Source organism: Barbus barbus (genome assembly GCF_936440315.1).
Source record: "Barbus barbus genome assembly, chromosome: 45".
Classification (NCBI taxonomy): domain Eukaryota; kingdom Metazoa; phylum Chordata; class Actinopteri; order Cypriniformes; family Cyprinidae; genus Barbus; species Barbus barbus.
The window spans coordinates 22,186,056-22,209,733 of NC_136723.1; the positions used below are offsets into that span (position 1 = coordinate 22,186,056).

The following is a 23,678-nucleotide window of genomic DNA, read 5'->3' on the forward strand; positions in this document are numbered from 1 at the left end:
TACCGTCAGAAACAGCTCTGTTCACAGTGACTCGTTTCGGTGCACATCTCTTTACATGCTAATGAGCTCTGCTCACCCTCATCCTCTGCTCGAAAGTCGGACAGTAATCAGTGTAGAGTACTGTAAAGTTAACCCTGTCTGCTTTACATGTTTAAAAGTGATTAACAGTAGAAAACATTAGGACTTTAGAAAAGTAATCAAAAGTAATCCGTTACATTAATAAAGTAATTGAAAAGTTACATTACTTATTACATTTTAAGCAGGGTAACTTGTAATCTGTAACCTATTACATTTCCAAAGTAACCTTCCCAAAAATATTATTTTGATGATTCTTGTTCTACTGTAAATATGCCTGAAAAGAGTTTTTGGTATGTAAAATGTAAAACTGAATGACATTTTAGTGTGTGTCTTCTGGTAAAAAAAAATGTATCTGCATTATTTTGGCTCAGAAAAAATTAACAACACAATCTAATGTACAAAATTTTGTTTTGATGCTTGAAACTTTGAATAGAAGTGTGTGTCAAACTCGTAAATGTAAATAAATCCATGATATATAGCAGATAATGAGGGGGTAAAGGATCAACAGCATGCTTGGAAACAAAAGTGATTAAAAGCATCCCAAAATGCATCTGTGAAGTTGTCTGATAGAGGCTTAAGAGAATGGTCCTCTTCACGTTTTATTTCGTAGTTTTTGACTTTCCTGGCAAATCAGAAGTTGTGCTACTTGATACCATACTCATGGTACAGGCTAGTACGTTACTTTTTGTAAGGAATAGATCAATTACATGAAATAAATCCCACATAGACTTTCAACAGCTCAATGGTTTCTGTTGTGTGGGGCGGAATCACGTGGTTTGTGACGTCGGCAGGCCTGCGCGCAGCCGTTACCGGTGCAAAGAAGATGGTGCTCATCAAAGAATAGTAAGTGCAAGTCTTGTTTTTCTACCTTTCCAGCCAACCATTTTATTTGTTTACGAATTACAAATAGTAAATGTGTTTATGCTAGTTCTTGACCACTTTTGGAGGGTCCCGGGAGGTGGACGAGACACCGGCTCGCGAATGAGGCCCAGCTTTAGCCGCGTTAGCATGTAGCGTTAGCATGCTAGGCCAAGCGAAACCACTCGCCATTCATTTTCAACGAGAGATGCGTTAGCACGCAATGCTATTAGCTGTTAGTTATTAGCCGTCAAGATTAAACGCCACCAAATCTGATAGTTCCCTCAGACTGGATATAACGAAATAGTCATTGATTTATACCATCTTATGCTCTCGGAAAGTGTCTCAGGATTTATTTTATCACAAAGGTGTCACTTTGTTGTAAAAACTCGCTGTTTAGTGATTTTTATTCTTTTGCCGGTTTATGTAAGTGAGGCATTATTAATGACCGCAAAACCGCTTAACAATTCAGCAACTTTTGAGTAAAACTTTTCAGATTATATCTCAACAATTAACGTTACCTTAGAAATATTGCCGACGTACTATATCAAACTAATTTAGTTTATCATTTAAATAAATCTAAAGTTCATGTTTTTAAACAAAACTGTTAATGGTAACAGTTAGCAGGTTGGTCTTTGTAACTGAAAAGTGTTTAATGGTGATGATAAATTACCCTCTGTGTTGACAACACGTTGTTGACCGTTTTGTGAGTTGGTTATTTTGAGGCATTTTCTGTTTTAGGCATTCTTTGATGCATCCAAATTGGACTTACAGGTGACTCCCGTTTATATGGGCCTGCAGTCATTCATTCATTTCCAACCTGTTCTTGTTTCCTTCCAGGTTTTATCTTTCTGTTCTCTAGGGATCTAGTTATCACATTTTAATTAGGTTCTCATCTGTTGCTCATGACATGCCTGAAAACATTAGCTGTATAGCCTTTAATCTGAGAGATAGGCTCAAGATTGTCTCAATGTGCCACTTTATGAAATCCAGCACCTTTTAACCTTCTCTGAAGGTTTGGACTCCATCCTTTAGGTTTGCAAGAGAATGCAAATGTGAGCGATCCTAGTCACGCTGAGCAGCAATGCCACACTTTTGCATGGGTTTTTATTACGGAAAACTCGCTGCCAAAGTTTCCAGCGTGTCTCTGCTAGGTTTAAATGGTCAAATGTACTAGAAAAACTCACTGTCACAAGACGTCTGGATTTCTGAGTCATTCTGTGGATAGGAGAGCATTTTAGCCTCTTGAGGTTTACAGGGGAGTTTCCGTATTGATGAAATGTTGAGTAATATAGAAAATGATGTTGGTTTTCCTTTAAGATGACTGTTTACATCATTGGTCTTAAACTGGGGTGGTGATGGCGCAGTGGATAAGACACATGCCTTTGGTGTGAGAGACCCGGGTTCGAATCCACTGTGAGACACCAATGTGTCCCTGAGCAAGACACTTAACCCCTAGTTGCTCCAGAGGCGTGCGACCTCTGACATATATAGCAATTGTAAGTCGCTTTGGATAAAAGCGTCAGCGAAATGAATAAATGTAAAATGTAAATGTAAACTCAATTCCTGGAGGGCCGAAGATCTGCAATTTAGCTCCAACCAGCTCCAAATCACACCAGCTTGGAAGTTTCAAGTGATCCTGAAGAGCTTGATTAGCTGGATCAGGTGTGTTTGATTAGGGTTGGAGCTAAACTGTGCAGAGCTGTGGCCCTCCAGGAATTGAGTTTGAGACCAATGGTTTATATCACGGCTGTCCAAACTCGGACTCAGGCCGGTGTCCTGCAGAGTTTAGCTCCAACCCTAGTTAAACACACCTGAAGCAGCTAATCATGCTCCTATAGGCATTCTAGACACTTCCATACAGGTGTGTTTAGGAAAGTTGGAGCTAAACTCTGCAGGACACCAGCCCTCCAGGACCGAGTTTGGACAGCCCTGGTTTATATGGATGAAATCTGTAGTGTTTTGCCTGCCCTGTGTGTAAATTGATAATTTCATTACTTTCAGGATTGGCTCATATAGCAGGTATTGACCTTTATTAGATGGACGGTCGAAGGATGTTATTGAGCAAAGAGCAGAGATTGATTTGTCGTCTCCACTAGGTTTTGTCTCATGTGACTTTTACACGTTATTTAATGTGCATGTGTCAAATCAAGCTTCCAAAGAGCTCTCAAGATGAGCAGTGAATGTTGTTTATAAATGTATAAAAGCTTACCTTTACAGTAGGAATTATCATTACTTGTAGTAATAGAACAATACATGGTCCAGGATGATTATTTGTGCCTGTTTGGCAGCAGTGTCTTGTGCACATGCTCGTAGAAGAGCTGGTGACTCACAGGAAACCAGGGTTGCTTTTGAACTGGATCATGTGCTGATCTCATTTCCCCTACTTTACTGTCTTGTCTACAATTCTGCTTTCAAAATCCCCCAAAATGTCATTTACTGTAATTAAATTTTATTGTGTGTGCATTGTCTTTGAATATTGGGATCAGTATCAACTATTGAAATTGTTTGTTCACTTCAAGTGATAGACAGATATCTAAATCACCCAGGCTGATTATTCATCTGATATTTTACACCATTTGAAATCATCAGCATTTTCTGGGGTTTTATATAATATAATATAATACAATATGTCATAAATGGTTATGTTTAACTCTGTGTTTATTTATATATGTATATTTTATAATATTAATACATCTATTTGTTCTATGTATATTTTATAAATAAATGTATTAAACTAATACATTAATATTAATAACATTTAGTGAGAGCAAACGAGAAATTTGTTTCAGTAATATATTGTTTTTTGGCTTTGCACTGAAAAAAAAAAACAGCCACGAAAATAAACAAGTTTCTTATTAATATATCAGTGGTGGAATGTGTTATTTTTAACTGCAGTTTTCTGTATTTATTATTTAATTTTTTTTTAATAATTGTTCGTTTTTTCTTTTCTTTCAGTCGTGTGGTCTTGCCATGCTCTGTGGAAGAGGTGAGTAATTATTTATTTATTTATTTTTTCCACCCCCCCCCCCCCCCCCCACGTTTAGCTGTTTGCCATTTATCTAAGGTGAATTTGGAAGTTTTTTTTTAAACATTCTTTTCTTATTTAATTGGTTCCACAGTGTTTGCTGATTTTCAGTTTTGTATAGGCCTACCTATTTAAACTCTGTAAGTTATTTGTTATTTTATATTAGGCATAGCCTATAGAATGGTGTATTTTTATTAGTTTTGTTAATAAAAGTTCTATGATTTATATATAGGCTAAGTTGAGTTTGAAGTTGTGTTTTGTTGATGCTTGAATTGCGCACGTCACATTTAAGCTGTTTAGAAGCGAAGGAAAGTGGGGAAAAGAAGGAAAACTCAAACGTACAAGTGCTTTACGCAGAATTGCCGCTAATTTGAAAGTGAAAGTAAAATGTGCACCCCTCTTTTACAAGCTGTTTAAAAGCGAAGGAAAGCGTGAAAATGAGGAGAACCCCCAACCACCCCCACAGTACTACCGGTGTTGTTGCACGTCGATTAACCGGTGGGGAAATTTCCTCACCGTCACAACCCTAGCAGAGACCCTCATTTCATGTGGTTTAATAATGCTGATGGGTTATTAGTTCCATTAGCGGCATCAGTAGAGCCAGACAGTTCCATCTTAAACATTTTCTAGAGTTCAACATCACAACAATTGCATAAAACCCCAGTGTTTTGAACACGTCTGGCACATCAAGTATTTGATCACAGCAACAAGGACAAGATAAAGCATGTCATGCATGTAGAACACACTCGCCCTCGGGGAACATTTGAGTCTCGTTCTGTTCTGAGAGAAGCAAACTTGATGCTTGCTTGATTGACATTGTTTGATCCTTTGCATTTAGCATGCCGTTGTTTCGTAGCATTCAGCATAGAGTCAGAAGTCCTTCTGCAGCCTGACAGCTGTCAAACAGACTTTTTTTAAGTGATCTGAGTTGCAGATGCCTTCATATGTGATGCAAGGATCCTCTTTCAGAAAAACACACTCTAGGGCTCTGTTCCAAAACTTAGTGAGCTGCCTGCAGTGCATGCATGTTATAGCATCATAGTTGCACGCATCACTTTTACATTGCAACAAGCTAAGTGGGAAAATAAATCCAAGATGGTGGAAGACACTAGAATGAGTGTAAATATATATTTTGAAATTAGTTTTTTTTTTTTTGCTATTTTAATTTGTCAACATTCTATTTTAGTTATGTAATTTTTTATTTTTTTAATATCTAGCAGTGTTATTTTAGTATCATAAAGATACTATTTTTTTATTGGTTTTAAATTTATGTACTTTCACTAAATTTATGTCATTTTTAGTATTTTTTTATATATGTAAATAATAAAAATATACTAACACTATCTTTTCTAATGTTTTTGTATTCTAGCTTTGTTTTTTTATTATACAATTAATAAAAGCAAAAAGGCCTCTAATATTAGTTTGTTCTATTCTTTTTCTATTTTATGTTTTTTTTTTAATATATATTTAAAAAACAAAACAAAAAAACCTTGTTACTTGTACTGCGTTAAGCTAAGTGAGACTTGTTATAGCACTTGCATATCATTGCTCTTTTGTTGATTTTGATAGCTTCCATTGTTCTCGTTTGTAAGTTGCTTTGGATAAAAGCGTCTGCTAAATGACTAAATGTAAATAAATGAATAAGTATTGCTTTTATTTCAGCTTTCATTTTAGTACATCAAGTAAAGCTAACATATTTTATGGTTTTACTTATCTGTAATAACCCTGTTCTAAAGCCTAGCTTACACCAGTTCCCTGTTTGCTTTTGTAAAAGTGGTTTTACTATAATGTCCCTCTAAGGCATCAATCAGTCACACAATGCAACGCTTTGTCTTCATATCTGGAACTGCTGGAAGGGACGTATTTTAATTATAGGAGAGCTGTTTAATTCCACAGATGCTGATCTGAGTGCGTTTCCTATATGAAGTCTGTAGGGTTTGTGTATTCATGCATGTGAGATCCACTAGTACTAATTTTAAGTGATAAGAAAAAAAAACAAACAAAAAAAACTTCTTTTAAGATTAAAATCTGTTTTCCAAGAGGACTTTTTAGGAGTGCGCTAGCATAAAGATGACCTCAAAGACACGGACAAAACCAATCGTATTTTCGTGTCAGAGAGATACTATTATAGTTTTTAATTCATATTCTGAATTAGTTTTTTATATTTCTCATTTTAATTTTAAAGTGAGAGACTTTTTTGTGTTTGTTTTTTGTCATTTTAGTATTTTGTTCATCTGTATTTTTTTTCTATATAGTTTCTATTTTATTCACTTTTAGTTGTTTTATTAGTACATCAAATTAAGCTAAATAAAAATGTTGCCTTGACAGCTAGCTTAATTTATTTTTGTTGTTGTTTTTTATTTTAATGTATATTTTATTTCAGGTATTGTTTCGGTTATTATCGTTAACCTGGAAAAATAATAATAATAAAAAAAATCATTACTTGAAATAAAATAAACATTTATATAAATATTCATATAATTAAATATAATACAAATATAAAAAATAATTTCAACTAGTTGTCAAGGCAACATTTCTCATTTTGATTTAGTTTGACTTGTACTAAGATTAATGTATATTAATGACTTAAAAAGTATAGAAAAAAGAAGCTACTAAAAATGACAAAAACATGGAACAAAATTACTAAAATGTTAAAGTTGAAATATATATAACATTCAAAATATTAAAGAACTATAATAGACCTGGACTAAACTACAGTTTTTTTTTATTTCATGGAGAGGTTAATAGTCACCTTTGATTTTGTATTGAGTTTTAAGTGTAGTTGTATCATCTCTTACCATCTGATCTATCAAAACTCACCGTTTTCTCTCTGCAATTGCAGTATCAAGTCGGGCAGCTTTTCTCGGTGGCTGAGGCCAGTAAAAACGAGACGGGTGGAGGAGAGGGCATTGAAGTGCTCAAGAATGAACCCTATGAGAAGGAAGGCGAGAAGGGACAATACACACACAAAATCTACCACTTAAAGAGGTAAAAATGAGTTGTTTTATTCTGTATGCCAAGATGAGTTCACCAAAATGTAATAGTTTTGTGAAGTTAGTAATTTTCTGTAATTGCAGAAATGTTTTTTAATTCTTGATTCTAACATTAATATTGTCAGATGTAGTGTCACGGTACCAAAATTTCAGTATTCGGTACCGATACCAGTGAAAATCCACGGTTGTATCGGTTCCAATTTCGGTACCAAAGAAAAACACAAAAACATGCTAATTAAAAAAAACACTATTTATTAATAGTCAAACAATAAGAAAATGTACAAAAATCAGTGCCATTCTTTATACTTATTTAAAATTGTGTTTCAAGTTTTTCTGCAAGTAATAAAAGTATGAAAAACAATAAAGAAGTTTCACCCAATTTTAATTTTTCTTTTAATGAATTCAATTTAAAGAAATGTTTTGGTAAATAAAGGGGATTTACTGTTAAAATTAAAACATGGAAGAAATATTGTGAGATTATTTCTTAAAAATAAAGTTTTATTAATTTCATTCAACAGTAGTAGTAGTATCACGTACATTCTACTAAATAATAGTAATATATTTCTGGCACAATGTCATTTAAGTAAAAACAAACTTTTATTTTGACGGGTTGCCGTGAATACCTTTAAATTGACAATGGTTTTACTCAAATGAAACGGTAAAATGCTCGTGAAGCGACTCTCAGAGCAGTTCTGGAGATGTTGTTTATGTATTTACGCATGTCCTCATTGAGAAGGCAGATGCTGAAATCACCACGAGTGTCACGCGCTTCAGTCTTTGTAGTAAACAAAGCCGTGCGTCTCTGCCATTCATTCATTCAGTCACACAGAGACACAGAATATGCAGGATTCATATTTGAATCGACTTTTGCGGCTTAATATTTACAGATACTAGTCCATAAGGCGATTTGATTTAAGTGTAATGACCTACTTTTGATTAAACTTTGACAAATTCCGTGACCTTCCGTGTTAAACTGTAAATTCCGTTTTTTTTAACTGGATTCCGAGATTCCGTCCGCGTTTTCTGCATCGCAGAAATCATAGGGCTGTACTGGCCAAGAACTGGGTTGACCGGGCACTCGGTACCACCGGTACTTGAAAAGACCTGGTACCGTGACATTTCAATTTTTTTTAGTACTGACTTGGTACCGAAGTACCGGGTTTTTTGAAAACACCAGTCAGATGTGACACATCTCAAGTGTTTTGCAGCACATTGTCAAATGACAAACCATTCAACTTAACGCGAAGCTGTTAATAATTACTCAGGCTTTGCTTCATTGTGTTTTACGCTCATCCAGTAAAGTGCCAGGCTTTGTGAAGATGATCGCACCAGAGGGGGCGTTAGTTTTCCACGAAAAGGCCTGGAATGCTTATCCATACTGCCGCACGAGTGAGTGGAAACCTTTTCATCCGTTATACCACACAATCCATCACTATCATGTTTTTATTGCATACGACAATATGTAATGAATTACATATTGGCACAGACGTCATGCATATACAATGTTTTTTGATTGTTTCACAAAGTTCTCACATGTGCCGTGTGGTAAAGAATTAGGCCTGAAACATACTCGGCAAGAATGCAAACGCAGACATGAATACTCAGCCAAAGCATGCCTAGCTAAACCCTGTTGTTTTAGCAAACATTAAGTTGGTTAAATGACTGAGACTCATAGTGGCTGATACACTAAGGCAGTGCGTACTTGACTTGCATTATGAATTGACCTCTGACATATTTCGTAGCTGTAACAGTTTGCATTCTTCTACTGTTTCGGGCCTCATTTGTTTTGGTCTGTTTTGACAGTGGAAATATGAATGGTTTATTTGTCACCTGATTATTTTTCTTCTTTTATTTTTGCATGCTGCTCCATTCTCCTCAGTTGTGACTGTAAGTACAAACACTAGCTGTCATCATGACCGTTCACTAAACTTTAGTGCATGATCATTTACTACGAAGTGCCTGCAGTTTGGAAAAGTTGTTTTTGATCGAGTCAGACATTTAATTGATTCTAAGCGTGCGAGTTGACACACTGACCTTATAAACAATTCAGACATGCTTGTAAGTGTGTGAATGTCGTTGCATCAGATTAAGTGTCTGTATCTGCATGTCATTGTAACTTGTTTTTGTCATAACTTTTGTTTGTAAAAAGCACACGTGCCGTCTTTCTGTTTGATAAATAATTATTTTGTCATCGTATGAGATGACACTCATACTTCTATGTGTGGCTTAAAGGAATAGTTCAGCCAAAAAAGAAAATTTGCTGAAGATGTACTCACCCTCAGGCCATTCAAGATGCAGATGAGTTTGTTTCTTCACTGGAACAGATTTGGAGAAATGTAGCATTGCATCACTTGCTCACCAATGGATACTTTGCAGTGAATGGGTGCCGTCAGAATGAGAGTCCAAACAGCTAATAAAAACATCACAATCCACACCACTCCAGTCCATCAATTAATGTCTTCTGAAGCCAAAAGCTGCATGTTTGTTAGAAACAAATCCATCATCAAGACATTTTTAATTTCAAACTAATATTGCTTTCTCGTCTGAATCAGGAGAGAAATATGCACAGATCAAGCACCGTTTATAAGTTTATAAGTGAATTGCACACTGCAATTGGAAGTGTGCTACACACAGGTGAGTGGGCCTGTACAAACCACCTGTAGTAACACACTCTCCTCTATGTGCACTAGACACTTTACACACACTGCCGCGTGTATGCAATCCCACAAAAGACTCAGCAATATATGTATGTTTACATGCTCATGCGCTACAAATCATCCTGCTCTGTTCCCCAACCAGCTGCTTGACTCAAAATGTTTCTCTTTGCACATGTACAGTATTTGTGAAGCATTCGTATAGTTTGTATTTTTTATGTCTTATTTTTTAGTTTGTATAGGGTAAATATTTATAGTATACTTATAGTTAAAATCTGTCAGTAGGTTAGTTGTGTATAGGTTTATAGTGTTTTTTACTTCATTGTTGTATGTCTGTATTTATGTAGCACCGTGGTCCTGCAAGGCATGACATTTCGTTCCACTGTATGTCCCCACATGTAGCGGAATGACAATAAAGCTCAACTTGACTTGAATACAGTCCAGAAAAGCTCTAAACAAATGTATGTAGATTTTGATTAGGGGTGGGCGATATGAGCTAAAATTCATATCACGATATTTCCCACTGTCCAGACGATATCGATATTATATCGCCATATTAAAAAAAAAAAATTGGAATCACATTTTAGTAGACCTTAGATAAATTACAGGCAAAATATGTATTTTAACCATATATAACTGGGGGAAAAAAACATGATTTAACGATCTAAGACAAAAATAGAATGATCTGACTTTAGATGTGTGAAATTGTTACATAAGACACCTGTGCAAAAGAAACAGCAAATGGACTGAAAGAACATGCAAATTCACTCTCTGACAGCAGATGGCGCTTATGGCCTCAGTTTAGCGTTCCTTTGGTTACCGATGTAAATAAAGCTGCTCTGCACTGTACTTATGAACACGGAGATAAGAGAAAAAGAAAGTTTTCTGAAGAGAGTTCCCTCCAGATACTCATTCATATTAACCCCCTGCCCCCAATTCATTATTTATATTTTTCTTCCTATATTTCGAGCAATGTGGAAAGTGATCTTGCGCTACCTGCTACAGTGCTTTCTCTCTTTGTGTCCGTGTTCTGCATCTCTGTCCTGTGTTAAGGGCCGTTTACAGACTTGTAATATTACCACACCAGTTTGTGTGCAGTTCCGAAAAGTCAATCATGTGTTTGGAGCAAAAGCTATCCGGTTCTGGTTTATGTCCGATCAAGCGGGGCATCTCTCTCTCTGATGACGCAGTAACAAAAAAAAATCTTCGTCTGTCCATCCAATGAAATCCATGAATATGTAACGGTATAGCAAAATCCATATCATGGCACAACATAATACCCGTAGTCATGTTATTACCAGTATAGCACCCACCCCTAATTTTGATATGGGAGGACAACAGGAGATGGACTTTAATGGACTAATTTTTCAGTGATGTTTCAAATTAAAACGCTAATCATGAAACGCGTAATTAAAATGTAATAATGGATGAGTGTTTTTACAGAAACATGTTTTTGGTTCCCAAGATGTTAATTGATGGGCTGGAGTGGTGTGGATTATTGTGTTTTTTTGTCATCTGTTTGGACTCTCATTCTGACGGCACCCATTCACTGCAGAGGATCCATTGGGCAGCAAGTGATGTAATGCCAAATTTCTCCAAATCTGTTCCCATGAACAAACAAACTCATCAAGAGGACATTTTTAGCAAGTTTTCATTTTTGGCTGAACTATTCCTTCGAGTGTCCGCATATGTTTTGGGACCACTGTATGTGTGTTTATTTTTGTTCATCACACCAATCATAACACCAGTCTACCTAGAATTTGGAGTACAGCCTATTTCATACTTGTTTTCTAGGAATGTGTTCCCTCCAGTATTAAAGCCAGTTTAAAAACATGCGGTTTGGACCGCTCTAAATTTGTTGGACCTCAAATTACTCTTTAGAAACACATTTGCATTGCATGTGCTGTTAAACCACAGTTTAAAGTGAACTCATGCTGCTGTTTGTGATATAACCGCATTTCATGAATGTAAACATCACTGCATCTTCTCCTCAGAACGAATACATGAAAGATGACTTCATGATTAAAATTGAAACATGGCATAAACCTGACACAGGCTCTTTAGAGAATGTGAGTGAGACGTTTCTTTGTGTTTTGATGTTTTGAATGCATCTGTAATCTCATGCTCAAGCTGATATCTTTTTTGTGTTTGTTTGTGCCCATTTACAGGTACATGATCTGGATCCCACCACATGGAAGATGGTGGAAGTCGTGCATATCGATATAGCCGATCGGTCTCAGGTTGAACCTGCAGTGAGTTCACTATACATCAGTCTAGCAATGTTCTGATCTCATTTGCACACATTCTTTGAATATAAAGCTTATAGTCCATCCCTGCTGGTCATCCTGTGGTCAGCTGGCCCTCAAAAATAGACTATTGATGTCCAACACATTGACTAATTTGCATAACCCCGCCCTCTGCTGCAAATGCATTAAGATGTTTTTGCATTAGAGGTTTTGGTGTGATGTTCCTCATTTGTGAGTCCTTTTGGATAAAATCACCCATTAAATGAGACCATTGGAGCTATTTGAGGCTTGGATTTAGTTCAACCATTGTGCTTCTGTTAATCTTTCATGCGTAAATGCTTATCGTCTGCTGCAGATTATCTCAAACTGGCCAAATCTGATTTATCCACTTAGTTTAATATTGTGTTTTACGTAATATTCCCTGCACCAAAAGTTTGAGGTCTGCAAGATTTTTTCAGAATGCATTAAATTGAAGTGTCAGTAAAGACATTTAAAATGTTACAAAAGTTTCTATTTAAAAAAATTCTGTTCCTTTGAACTTTCTATTCATCAGAGGATCCTGAAAAAGAAAATGTATCACAGTTTCCACAAAATATGATGCAGCACAACTGTTTTCAACATTGATACTAATCAGAAATATATCTTGAGCAGCAAATCAGCATATTAGAATGGACACTGAAGACTGGAGCTGAATGATGCTGAAAATTCTGCTTTGCGTCACAGGAATAAATTACATTTTATAATACATTAAAATAGAAAACAGTTATTTTAAATTGTAATAACATTTCACAGTATTTGTGATTAGTTTGAATGAACCTAATCAATCCATAGACTGTCACAAATTCCTCCTCCTGTAGCACAGTCAATGTTAGCCTAAAAACATGCACATTAAAGATCCACCAGAAACAGTGCTTTTAGCCAACTGTTTCCAGTGTGCTGTGATTTGGGACGTGCTAATCCTTATCTCGCGTACTATTTAGGCTGGCTATTGTGTGACTTGTGACACAGCCTGTAGCCGGCGTGTTACATAAGACTGGATTTGGGTGACATGACATTAGAGCGTGTGGACCATTGCACTTCTAACCTACATTACTCGAGGTTCAATAGTTTACCAAGAAGGCAGCTTCTTATCTTTATCTACTGCGGGGAGACCTGAAACTGATGTAAGTGGCAGAGTTTACTGGAAATATGGTCAGTTTGAAGCTGTAGACATCGCTGCTAAATACTCAAGCCTCAAGATCAAACAAGCTAGCTGCCGGTGCCGTGTACTAGTAAATGCTCACACTGCATCAAACATCAGCTGCTTTGAATAAATCCAAATGCGTTTCCATGTGACCTCATTCTGGCTCTGTGCCGAGTGCATGAATACAGCTGCGTCCGTTTGATTGGAGTCCAGCGTCGTGGTGTGTTGACTAACAGGAGTGTGTTGGTTATCTGCTCCTCTTCATCTCCTGCTGACCGGTTCACTGTAGAGGGGCGCTGAAGTGACTGCTCCTCCCAGGCCCCAGCGCTTTTATGCTTCATATCTTTAATTAGTTAAGTGGATCAGTCCTGGTTCAGGTTAATCCTTATTCCCATATGTTCACGGTACTCAGCGCCGAGGTTTGAGAGATTAAAAGGTAGCGTGCGAGTGTGCGCACTAGTGTGAAAAGACGGAAATGATGGGAATTCCCAAACTGAAGGTGGTGGGAAGGTGTCTTTTTAAGATAACGTGTATTGTTATCTTTTCAGACACCTTTAGCAACTTATTATTTTCAAAAAGCACCTACTGACAAATCAAGCAACTCTCTGAGTGATTATGATTTATATTATATGAAATTTACATTAAAAGCAAATTTACTGACCCTAGACTTTTGAACTTTTTAATCTCACCATAAATCTAGCGAGACTCTTCAGGAATCATTTAGCACTAATATTTATTTATTTATTAATTCATTCATTCATTCACTTATTCATGTATTTCTCTTCTCTCTCTCTCTCTCTCTCTCACTCACTCAGTCACTCACTCTCTCTCTCACACACACACACACACACACAAAGTTTGTAATTTTTTTAAATATTTTTGAATGAAGTCTTTTATGCTCCCTTATGCTGTTTTTATTTAAATATGGTATGATTTCCTTTAATATGTTAATTAGTCCATGGCATCATCTAGCAACTGTTTCAGCAGGCTTTAGGTACTTTGAAAGTATTTGACAGCAGTGATAACATGAAATCAAAAGTGGCCATTTTTACTTTCTGAATGTACTTGATAATACATTTAAATGTTTTGATTTTATAGTTTTTATCAAAATAAAATATCCATCTCTGAAATTGCATCTAAGCTGACTTAACCTGGGCAATGTGGTGAAAAATTAACCATAAAGAAAATGTAAGTGACCCAGTTGTTGTTCTCGCAGGATTATAAACAGGATGAAGACCCAGCAATCTTTCAATCAGAGAAAACAGGCCGGGGACCTTTAGGACCGGACTGGAAGGTGAGTGGCTGTATTAAATTTGTTAATTTATTGATATTTCAGATTTTTTATTTTTGTTTGGTTCATGTGTGATTTCTCCCCGAACAGAAAGAGCTCTTGGCTAAGCCGGATGCCCCTCGTATGTGTGCGTACAAACTAGTCACCGTCAAGTTCAAGTGGTGGGGCCTTCAAACCAAAATAGAAAACTTCATCCACAAGGTAACAAACGAGACCCATTCAAGCAAGAACTTTATATTTTATTCTCCCTCATGAAATGCATACAGAACACAAAAAGAGATATTTAGCAGTCCAAAGTGCCCCTTTTCATGCCCATGTGATGCTACACTACACTAGGGCTGCAACAACTAATCGATAAAATTTATTATTATCGATAATGAAAATCATCGACAACGATTCTCGTTATCGATTAGTCTGGTCTACCCACATGCATGTCCAACTTCAGCCGGTCTCGTCAAATTACAGCACCGAGTAATGCATTTCTATGAACAAAATGCATCTAAAAATAGTGGTGGAAACAGAATGAGATTTTGTGGGAATAGTATGTGATCCAAGCTGCCCAAAACATGAGAATTATTTATTTTAAGCTTTAAGCTAACTTAATGCATTAGAGTAATAGCTTGCCCTGTCAGTCCTCAGCGCAAACACTTTCAGTTTACAGTCATATCCTAATCTGTAAATGCCAAAAAATATATGATAAATCGGAAAAAATAATCGGCCAACTAGTCGATTATCAAAATAATCGTTAGTTGCAGCCCTACACTACACTACATTGCATGTACAATTTCGAGGCGCGTTGTGCCAGATTTGATGCTAGTGATATAAAACATTTCCTATGTGTCTCTTCATTGACATCAAACCTCAAGTAATGCCTCTCAAATGTCAATGAGGTTTGAGATGTTTTTTCCCATCTCCCAATGCTTTGCAGTAACAGACTGTATTTTATCTGCTCTTGCAGCAAGAGAAGAGAATCTTCACCAACTTCCACCGTCAGCTCTTCTGTTGGATTGACAGATGGGTGGAGCTCACTATGGAGGACATCCGCCGGATGGAGGAGGAGACGCAGCGAGAGCTGGAGGAGGTGAGAATGACATTTGCACAGAATTATGGTCTGAAGCATGAATATTTTCCTCAATTGCATTTGTTCCCACCCATCCTTGGCAGACCTCCTTATTCCCAGCAGTCCAGATCATGAAACGCTGCTCTTTCCACTGTTCTTTTTTTTTTGGTCCATTTATGAATGGTTTTTAAAGGTCAAAGGGTTCATTTCTGTGCCTTTAGTATCAGAATATGGAATTGCTATCATTTAAAAAAAAATAATTAGGCTGATTTAAATGTCACAAACCCCTCAAACTAGTTTAAAATGGCTTTTAAATAAAACTATGTCTCATTTTGAAAATAATGACTTACCACAAATAGTTGAATTAGGCTCACTGTGTGATTGTCATTCCAACTGATTCAGCAAGTGAGTTGTCCAAATGATTCACACTCATTTTAGTTTAATTTAGTTCCCGACAGTGTTGTTTTAGTATCATTGATATACTATTATAGGTTTTGGAAATATTTTTAATTTTAATTTTATTTGTATGATTTCTGTTTCACTTTAATTTTTGTTATAATTGTAGTCATTTTGTTAGTCATTTGTATTATTTTAATGTAGGTTTTTATTCACTTTTAAATTATTTAATTTTTTTTTTTAATTAATTTTTTTTAAATAAATTAAAAAATGACTTAAAGGTAAACTGAAGGAAAATGAGTTGTTGCTTTGGTAACTAGCTGAAATAAAATATGGGGAAAAAAACCTTTAATTTCAGTTAACAATGTTTGTTTTTTATGGTTTTAGTTCAGATAACTGGATTAACTCTGGATTAAGTCTATTCTATATAAAGATAACAAGTGAGTTGTCCAAATCATTGAGGCAAAAATAGTTGGTTCATTTCCATTTGAAATTGAGAACACTAGTTGAATGCAATTGCTGTTGTGTGCAACTTTTGTATGCAAAGTTTTGGTAAAGAAATCATGTAGAAAGCTTTAGTTTTATTTAGTCTCTTGTCATTAAAAATATAAAAACACTATTGAGAAACACTGTATTCGTAATATACATTTACAGTCTGTACATCAACAGCCTTCAGTGCACATCTGGACAGATTTTAAAGCGTAATATGGGCGTTTATAAGCGGAATAAAACGTTAGTACCTGTGATATTAGCACCAGGGGTCATTATTTGACTGTAGATGTAAAATAGTAGTTGCTGAATGTAATCCGGCTTCTGGACGTTATTGAAGGGGTTACAGATTTGAGCTATATTGGGTTTTTTCCCCGCTGGTCACCGTTGGCAGCGCACTCATTCTCTATTTTCAGTTGTGTGTTTTTGTTGAACTCGCCCCAGCTCAAGTGTATAGTATTTGGCCCAGATTCTTTCCTCTACCCAGTAAATATGACGATCCAACGGCACGCAGTCTCTCCAAACTCTGACACGCTCTGTGATCGCTTTCAGCATGCAGCCAAGGAAAACCACAAACTCCTCACTGCCTGGGAAATATCGATCAGTACATTCTCATCCAAATCCCGAAGGCATAGTCGCTTATTAGTTTTATTCTGAAGCGACGGTTGGCCAAGACCAATAAAGTGATTCCTTAACCGTCAACCCATCAGTCACGTTACGAGTTATATCTTTCTCCTAACCAGTTCATCTGTAATTGCCATCAGTTGTAAAGGCTGGCATTAATAAAACAAGCAGTATATGTAGTAAACTTTATATTAAACAGTTTTTTTACACCGCTACTATCCAGTTGCCAAGCAGAAAGTATTTATTTGGACTAATATTTGACGAATGAAGTTTACTTTGGCTTTGCCGTGCTTTACAGAAACCTTCCAGGGTATATATTTTTTCATAACCTCTTTTATGGAAATGATGGGGAATATGTTTCCAGTGAGGATTATGTCAACGTTAACCCATTCATTGCCTCTTTGCTGACAGTCAACCGTTAAATGGGTGACTCTCGCAAAAGCAGTTATAAATGCATCACATTTCTCCCTAAAATAAAGAGAGCTTATTTTTAATCAGTAGCTTGTAATGGGAATAAATAATCTAATTCACTTTTTTTATATTTAAACTATTTTAAAATAATATAAAATATATAAAAAAATAATTTAAATGTTAAGAATTTTCAGTAAATGTCCACATCAAGGTGGTACCGAAATTATATTTTTTGTTTAATAAATATAATATTTTAAGAAATTTAATAAAATAAATTATAATTAAACTGATTACAGACAACTGACATAAATGAAAAATAATTTAATAAATAAAAAAACATTTTAAAAAATAATTTTTGAATACTTTTATTTCTTATGCATCTGTTGTGGTCATTTTATGATTATTTGAATTCCTTTTTATGTCAACAACCTTGTATTAGTATTGTGTATGAAATGTGCTATATAAATAAACTTGCCTTGCCTAGGTAGGTTGAATCCTATAAAAAAAATGACTTGGCATGATTCCTTGAAACATGCTTTTCATGTTGTGTTATTGGCTATTTGATGTTTCATAACATTTTCCTTCCAGCTGGACGTCAGCAAGTGGTAAGATTGCACCTAACGGCATGTTTTGTGTCTAGATGCGTCAAAAGGGGTCCGTACGAGGCACGACAGCAGCCGAAGAGTAGCCGAATCCTTTTTAGTAACACGAGGCAGGTGGAGAGACTCCGTAAGTGGTGCAGCAGGAAAGGTGGCCGCTCCGTCGCGCATTCTTTCTCACGTTCTTTTCATCCGCCGCCACCCACTAACCCATCACTTCACTGCCTCCATTTCAGCTAACCACAACTAACTTTTCGTCTGGTGTTCTCCTCTCAGCTGACGGGTGGACGAATGTAACCTGAGTTAAAGTGTTAGTCATTTCAGACAAACTCTTGGCTGAACCGCCAAATAGCATTCGCTCAGGCCAGAGGAAAATAGTGCCTCAACGACGCAAATTGAAAGCAGGTGTTTGCAGCTCCTTGAAAAAGCCTCATCTGCAAGTTCTAATGGTTTTAGACTCCAGTTGAAAGGTAAAAGAGGGTTTTTTAAGGCGTTCTTGATGTTTAAAGCAAGTGTGGTCGCCAATGCCTGTAGCTTCCAAAAGCAGTGTTCTTCTGTCGAGTTGTTGATCTTCTCTCTAAATGGAGGCAGGTTGCGATGTTTACAGGAGCAGCTGCAATGGCCATCTTTTTCTTTTCCAGTGTTCTCGTCCTGAAGGGTTAGTGCATACAAAAATAAAATGCCATCATGTCGTTCCAAACCCGTATGACTGACTTTCTTCCATGGAGATGTTTTTGAAGAAGAATCTCCAAACTTGTTTTCCATACAAATAGAGCACATAGTGGCCACAGGCTATCAAGCTGTGAAAAAGCATCATAAAAGTAGTTTGTGACTTATGTGCTGTATTTTAAGCCTTCTGAAACCATAAGATAGCTTTGTGTGAACGAAATCAATTTATTTCATTTGATTAATCACTGGATTGCATTGCAGGTTTGAAACTTTGTTTAATTCTTGGGAAAATTTCAAAATGCAATTTTTTTTTTTTATGATTTTTGGTTTTTAAAAAAATCTTAAATCTTAACTTTTTTAAAGGTAGTTTGATTCCCATAAAAAAAAAAAAAAAAATTCTTTTATTTTTGCATGTAGGACGTGTTTCAGACAATAAGTTTTTTCATCACATAAAAGGTATCATTTGACTTTATGACTTGTAATATAGTGCAAGGGTTGTGTGGACTACTATTATAGAGTTTTTGAGAGTTTGACAGCCATTATATACTTTCAAACAAGCATCTGAACGTTCTGCTGAACCTTTCTTTGGGCTTCCACAGAAGAAAGAAACTCGTGCAGGTTTGGAATGACAAAGGATGACAAAACTTTAATTTCTGGGTGAAATATTCCTTTATTTTGGTATTGGTCATGTGGTTTTCTTCTGCTCAATTCATGTGTTGATCTTGCAGCATCTGTAAGGCAGTTATGAAGTTGATTTTATAGACTTTCTTTTCGAGAGAGAAAATCGGCGTCTGTTGAGAGTACAGCCGCTTCATATTTGTGTTATTCTCCCTCCCTCTGCGTTTGGCTCTGCCGTAAAACGATCTGGAAGAGATGACTCTCCTCGACCGCTCTTTCCAAGCGTCTCTGCCCAATCTTGTTTTGTTTTTTTTCCTCCATTTCTCATTTCTCTTCATCGCCCCATTGCTGCTTTTCTGTGCTGTGTTCTTGGTTTCTAATCACCGCTTTTTGTATTTGTTGATTTTTCCAGAGTATGTTTGTACTCTGCGCATGTGAGTGTTTCTGCTCTCTTTGATTTGAGTGAGTCTGCGTTTGTACACGTGTGAGTGTGAAAAAACCGCCTGCCGTTTCGGTGTCCAAACCAGGCACGATGAAAACTTAATGCTGCAGTGATGCGACAATTTCCAGCCTAATTAGTGGCGTTTACTAAGGCGCTATTAGTGTTAGTCATACTTGGTGTTATTGATTCAAACAAACCCCTTATTAAACTTTAATGTTAATCGCCCCTCATTGTTTCTGATTCCTCAAATCATCTTGCATCTTGTTTGTAGTTGATCAGACTTATAATTTTCATCTTGTAGGTGAAAAACAGATGTAATAAATTGACATACTATTGTTCTTTTGACTTAAGTGTGTAAGAAACCACCTAGAAATGTGCCAAAAATGTAATACCCTTAGTAACCCAGTGTTATTTTAGTATTATTTATGAACTGTTATATTATTTATTAATTTGAATCTATTCTATTTTTTAGATTTTATTTGATTTTTTTCTTCATTTTAATTTTAAAGTTTTAGTGATTTTGTTTTTGCTTTTGGCATTTTTATTTAAATATTTATTTAATAAATATGTATTTCAGTATTAGTTTTATTAATACTTTGTTTTAAGTATTAATAATTTAGTAATTGTTTTATAATTGCCAAGGCGATATTTTAGTAACGCTTTACAATGTTTCAATTGTTAACGTTACTTGCATAGCTTTTTTAATTTTAATGTTAATTTAAACACACAATCTTTTTTTGTCAAATTGTATCTGTTAGCTTTAGTTAATGCACTGTGAACTAACCTGTAAACTAACTTGTATTTTTTAACATTTAACAAAATAATAAATGCTATGTATATGTATATATGTTACCAACATTTCCCGTTTATGATTAAGTCTTTAATCTAGTATTTGCATTTTATTTTATTTTGGTTGTTTCAATTAGCACAACTGATTTCGAGTAGTTTTCATTTTAGTTGACATTAACACCACTGTAGACAAAAACCCATGCATTTTCTTAAGAATATATGTTGTTATATGCAATCAGTTGAAACCAAGTAACCAACTAAATGCACCGAAACTTGAATTAGCATTGTAGAGATCGTCACACGACACGATAGGTCACTGCATCATTTCGTACCTGGTTAGGACAAACATATGGAATGATTCAGCTGGCTTCAAACGTGCACTGAAAAAGCTACTTGAATTATGTTTTTTTTTCCATGTTCTTAACGGTCACTGTTTTCCTCTCCCATTCTCATAGCTTCGTAAAACTGGTCAGGTTCGAGGCACCAGTGCTGCTCACGAACAATGAGGCTAAACTTCAAGAATCCAACCACGACGACACTTGACAAAAAACATCACCGCATCCAACCAAACCGGCCAGTGGCGGCACCGCCGTCCTCCACCAGCAGACTGCAGAATGACACAGTGATCAGTAGTACTGTACTCGCACACCTGCTGACAGGGTGGACACGCATCACGCTCGACCTGCTTTTAGATTTGCGCAGGTTGATCCTGTGACTTTTGCTACTTTGTTAGAAACATCAAGAGTATTGCTGTATGGTTGTTATTCTATTTCAGAAACAAAACTACTTAATTTTGGCAGGCATCGGACCAATTCTTTGTGTTTTTGTTTGGTTTTATCTGTTTGTAATGGTTCAGATTTTTATTTTCTTGTCTGTGTTTAGTCTTTCCCCTAGATGAAGCACTTTTTTTGCTTCCTTTAAAATCCTAATCACGTTTTAATTAGTAGATTGTCATTTTGTATCAGCGTAGTCCTGCCTTTCTAAGTAAAATTTGTGATGCTACTGCACGGCATGCACATTTGTGCAAAAACGCATGTCCACCTCGCAAAACCTTTTCCGCAAGTGGCTTTTGCATGAGCTCAGGCATGTTTTTGAGTGGGTCTTCATGTTCTTAAGACACTTCGCGTGACGTAACCCCTCAGGGCTCTTCAGGTTCTCCTCACCAAAATCCAGACTAATTACCAGAGCAAATCGCTGCTGCTGCTTTTCCTTATTTTTAGAGTTGCTGTAGGACAGATACAGTGCTTTTATATCGCTAATCTACCTGTAACGCTCTCAGGGTTCCCACAGTCTTGGAAAATCCTGGAGATATCAGGGAAACATTGTGATTTCCAGGCCCGGAAAAGTCATTACAAGCGTGCATACATAAAATAATTTCCCTCAGTAAATTGTAATAAAAATAAAAAAATAATCAAAAATCGTTGTTTCACTGTCAAAAGTTGCAATGTGCACAAACCACGTTGACGTTTAAAAGCTGAAGTGTGATGATTCTTGTATTTGATCTCTAAAGTTGTAAATCTAAATTGCCATTTCTGTGGTGTAGCTACTTTTCCAGGTGGATGAATCTCTGGTTACTGACATGCAAACGGGTGACTCCTTTCTGGAATCTTTGCGCATATTATGCAAATCTTACTGGCGTTGTCATGACAACAGATTTAAATTTGGTGTCACTGCACAGGCAGCAAGAGATTCTAGTGCACAAGTCTCATGGTTTTAGTGTGCACTTGAATCTTTATTGACCAGCCCTGCATTATTTTTGCTTTTTAACAAAAACGGACAACCTGAAATTTTCTACAATCCACATGCTGTCCCCAAAACCTTTCTTTAATGAAATCATAAGGCATAAATTGATATTTTAATATAGGGAATATTGCAATCTCTGCAAAATGATAGATCGGAATGTGTGGGAACCCTGAGCTCTGCACCTGAATGTGTGCGTAGATGCCTCAACAGACGCTTGGGACAAAGAGGAGAACTTTATAAATGCATTAGTTTCTATATCGTACCAGGTCAGAGTCGCAGTCCTCCTCGTCTCTGGCCGTCCTGCACCAGCTCAGATCATCCAGCCTAGCAAAAAGAGTCTCTGCTGTTTGCACTTGACCCGCAGTGCAGGGCTGTTTTGTCTTCTCGTTTATTAGTAACAGGTTTTTAATGTGTACGGTTCTCAGTCCCGGTCGAGAGGAGACCGATCGGATTTTTATCATATATTGTGGCCAGTGCATTAGTTTTAATAGTTGGGCTTTCATGGACAGCTGACGGCCGGAGTTTGCGCAGTCGCACGCAAACCAGTGCCTGATGTCTGCGTTGAAACGTGCGATCCTGTCGCATTGTGATTGTCGATAGTTAGAATTGCACATTTGTGGTAGTTTTCAAGCCTGTACAACACGGTTCTTCTTGGTTTGCATGTTTTGTTTTCTTAACGTCCCTCTCATTTCAAGGTCCACGAATGTTCACACAATCATGCAACCCGTCAGGTTCGGCCTCAGCGGCACCTTTATGGCAATCAGGACGACGTTGTCACGCACCTGTGTTCCTCTTCTCAGATCCGGATGGGAGGAAGTCAGGTTTTGATTTTTGCTTTTTTGTATGTTCTCTAGATCATAATTGAGCAATCAGTGCACTGATGTCTGTTCTGACATACTGTCTCACGGATCATGTGGTTTACTTTTGTACACTTACATGGCTTTTAGGCTAGCGGGGACTGGGATGGGCAAGGGTTTCAGATATAATGAATGAATCATATTGCAATTGAAGCATAACTGCGCACTTGGAGAATCTACTGGGGTTTTTTTCCTTGGGGTATTACACAGTGCTGTTTTTCTGATTGTTTGTTTGAAAATCAGGGGAAATATCAGTGAATGTACAATGGTGTGATTTTAGTCTGTTTTTTTTCTGCAGCTTTTGAATTGGTTATAAATTTAACAATTAACAGTATGTCTAATAAATTTCGACACCAGTCATCCTTGGTCTTGTATTTTGAGTTTTATTTTCATTGTGGTTTTGCTTGCTTTAATGTATTAAAGTATTTTAAATAAATACCTTAAGTATTTAGGTCTGGAAAATCATTGAAAGGTCATTTTAGGATTAAATATCCTAATTCAATAATAATAAAATATTAGTCTGAAGGATCTTAAATGCTTTATTTTATTTCTGCATCTGTAATTTGTGGTCACAAATGTCTAATGTGAATTTCTCCTAGTTCTCATCAGTGTTTGTTCCTGACAGAAGCACTAGGTGGCACTGTTCCGCT

At 36.4% G+C, this 23,678-nt stretch overlaps 1 protein-coding gene across 1 annotated transcript; it reads left to right on the forward strand.

Moving 5' to 3' along the window:
• The first annotated feature begins 866 nt into the window (after positions 1–866).
• Positions 867–23,381, forward strand: LOC306864491 (phosphatidylinositol transfer protein beta isoform-like). The gene is made up of 11 exons (XM_079408530.1): positions 867–921; positions 3,895–3,925; positions 6,807–6,952; positions 8,255–8,346; positions 8,837–8,844; positions 11,606–11,680; positions 11,780–11,863; positions 14,257–14,334; positions 14,422–14,532; positions 15,290–15,412; positions 20,884–23,381. The coding sequence occupies exons 1-11, from the start codon at positions 902–904 to the stop codon at positions 20,932–20,934; spliced, it is 819 nt and encodes a 272-aa protein (XP_079264656.1). The 5' UTR covers positions 867–901; the 3' UTR covers positions 20,935–23,381.
• The last annotated feature ends 297 nt before the right edge of the window (positions 23,382–23,678 follow it).